At 34.8% G+C, this 2,993-nt stretch overlaps 1 protein-coding gene across 1 annotated transcript; it reads right to left on the reverse strand.

Annotated features, from left to right (window-relative positions):
* Positions 1-1,717: 1,717 nt before the first annotated feature.
* LOC131393510 (olfactory receptor 9S13-like) lies at positions 1,718-2,685 on the reverse strand. Its single transcript, XM_058524460.1, has one exon. The coding sequence runs from the start codon at positions 2,642-2,644 to the stop codon at positions 1,718-1,720; it is 927 nt and encodes a 308-aa protein (XP_058380443.1). The 5' UTR covers positions 2,645-2,685.
* Positions 2,686-2,993: the final 308 nt, after the last annotated feature.

The raw sequence follows: 2,993 nt of genomic DNA on the forward strand, positions 1-2,993 counted from the left end.
ATAGTGGAAGAACAACTGATACATAAAATAAAAAATTGAATTTAATCAAAAATAAAAATTCTTCTCTTGGGATCACAGTGTTAAGAGAATGAAAAGGCAAGCCACAGCCTGTGAGAAAATATTTGAAACCATACATCATATAAAGGGTATGTATTTAGCATATAAAAATTACTCTCAGATCTCAATAAGACCATAACTACTCAATGGGAAAAAATGAGCAAAAGATTGGAAGAGATACTTCATCAAAGACATATATATACACACACACATATATATGTGGCAAATAAGCACATCAAAAGATGTTCAAAATCATTTGTCACTTAGCAAATTAAATCAAAATAATTTAATTACACTTATTAGAATGGCTTATTAGAATGATTAAATGTAAAAGTCCAACAATATCATGTGTTAATGAAGATGTGGAGTATCTGAAGCTCTCACATGGTGATGGTGAGGATGTAAAATGGTGCAAACACTTAGGAAAACAGTTTGACAGTTTCTTAAAATGTTAAATATACAGTTTCCATATGACCCATCATTCCACTCCGTAGACATTTACTTAGGAGAAATTAAAGCATAGTCAACATAAATATGTGTACCCAAAAAATGTTCATCTCAAATTTATTTGTAATAATCAACAAATGGAAAAAATCCTATATATCTATTGATAGGTGAATGGATAAACTAATTGTGGTGTAGTCATACAATGAAATATTATTCAACAAAATGATTTAATAAAAATAAATTATTCAATAAAATTGTTTAATAAATTCAAAAGAGTGTTTAACAAATTATTCACTAAAAACAAATAAACTCAAGCTATGTGCATCAAATTGAATGAATCTCAAAATAATTATTCTGAATGAAAGAGGCCATATCCCTTCTCTCCTAAAAAGAGTATGTGATGTACAATTAAATTTATGTGAACCTGGAGGAAATGTAAACTAATCTATAGTGACAAAAAACAGATCAGTGCTTGCCTGGGGGGTGGGGGTGAGTATGGCTGGGGTAGTGAAGGAAGAATTAGAAAGTGACCCAAGGAAACTTTTAGCATAACGGATATGTTCATTGTCTTGATTGTGGGGATGGTTTCACAGGTGTATACATGTGTTAAAAGATAATGAGCTGTACACTTTACTTATGTCAATTTATTGCATGTCAATTATGCCTCCATAAAGCTGTTTAAAAATAAAACATGAATAAAAATCATCTAATTTTTTATTTATTTGTTTTAATATGAAAAATTAGCAGTTACTATTTTAGATATTTCTAATTTATTTTAGTAAAATGTTGAAGCACTTTTTCTTTTCCTTTGATAAGTGTCTATATCTGTACTTGGTGAGCTATATTCAAGATAAGCATTTTATCAATCTTTAAAATAAGAGTACAGAATTGATTTTTATGTAGTTATTTTCTGATGGAGTTTGAGTAAGATGTTATATAATACATGGGTTAAAAAAAACTCACAAATATCTGTCCATTCAATCATCCATTCTTCTCATCTACAAGATTTTATTCATGATGTTATTCTCAAACCTTGATTTGGCATTGTTAGACATATAAAGATAATTAAAATATCCTCTATCTTCTCAACCACAGTCTTCGACAGTGCGACTAAGAAGTCCAGGAATTCTCTACTCCTAAAACACAATCCATATGAGTATCAGTGGTTCAGAGTGAAGTCCAGGATGGTTTATGAGACACACAGCCACAATAATCACAAAGACAGCTTCTGTTTGCTTCTTCTCAGAGCTTGCTTTACATCTTTGTTCCTCAGGCTGTATATCAGGGGATTCAACATAGGGATAACAATAGTGTAAAAGATGGACACTACCTTGCTTTGCTCCATGGAGAAGATGGCACTGGGTTGTGCATACATGAAGAAAACAGTACCAAAAAATAAGCACACCCCAGTTAGGTGGGAGGCGCATGTGGAGAAAGCTTTCTGGCGTCCCTGCACTGTACGGATCCTCAGGATGGTTGAGATGATGTAGATGTATGAGACCAAAATAATTAAGAATGTGCTGACAATAATGGAGCCACACAAACCAAGAAGGACCAATTGATTTATAAAGGTATCTGAACATGAGAGGGACAAGAGTGGAGGGACATCACAGAAAAAGTCATTGATCTCATTAGACCCACAGAAAGGCAGCCTGAATGTCACTGTTGTTTGAGTGATGGCATTCACTACACCCCACAGGTAGGACCCTGACACTAACAGTACACAGACCTGGTGAGACATGCTCACAGAGTACAGAAGCGGGTTACAGATGGCAATGAAGCGGTCATATGCCATGGCAGCCAGAAGGAATGCCTCTGTGGTACCAAAAAGAGACAGGAAGAAGAACTGAGCAGCACACCCACCAAAAGAAACCGTACGGTCCTCTTTCAAGCAGTTCACCAGAGCCCTAGGTGTAATTGTGGAAGAATAACAGATATCCAACAAGGAAAGGCTTTGTAGGAAGTTGTACATTGGGATGTGGAGGTGTGCGTCAGCTCTGATAATTACAATCATGCCAAAGTTCCCCACCAAGGCTATAACATATAGGATCAAAAAGGTCAGAAATAGCAGAGTCTGCGTTCCCGGACCACCTCTGAATCCAAGCAAAACAAACTCTGAGACATGTGTAAAATTCTCCATTGTATAAGTGTAGTCAGAGAGAGAGAGAAAGAGACAGAGAAACACAGAGAAAGAGAGAGAGAAAGAAAAGAAGCAGTAGGAGAAGGAGAAGGATGAGGAGGATAACCAAATATTCTTTAATGCTCACAGCATTAAATTAAATTAAGTTTGAAATCTTATGTGTCATTAAAGACATTCTGTTTCTGATTATGCGTATAATGTCTTGTCCAACTGTATTCCATATACCATGAAAATGGAAAAGTTTCCTCTGCAAGGGAAAGAAATTGAAAATTAATAAGCATTCCCATACAAATATTCTGTATTTGTCAGTACATCTCTATATTATTCAACTCTAATCTCGTCGATAACA

This window comes from Diceros bicornis, chromosome 3 (assembly GCF_020826845.1).
Source record: "Diceros bicornis minor isolate mBicDic1 chromosome 3, mDicBic1.mat.cur, whole genome shotgun sequence".
Taxonomy (NCBI): domain Eukaryota; kingdom Metazoa; phylum Chordata; class Mammalia; order Perissodactyla; family Rhinocerotidae; genus Diceros; species Diceros bicornis.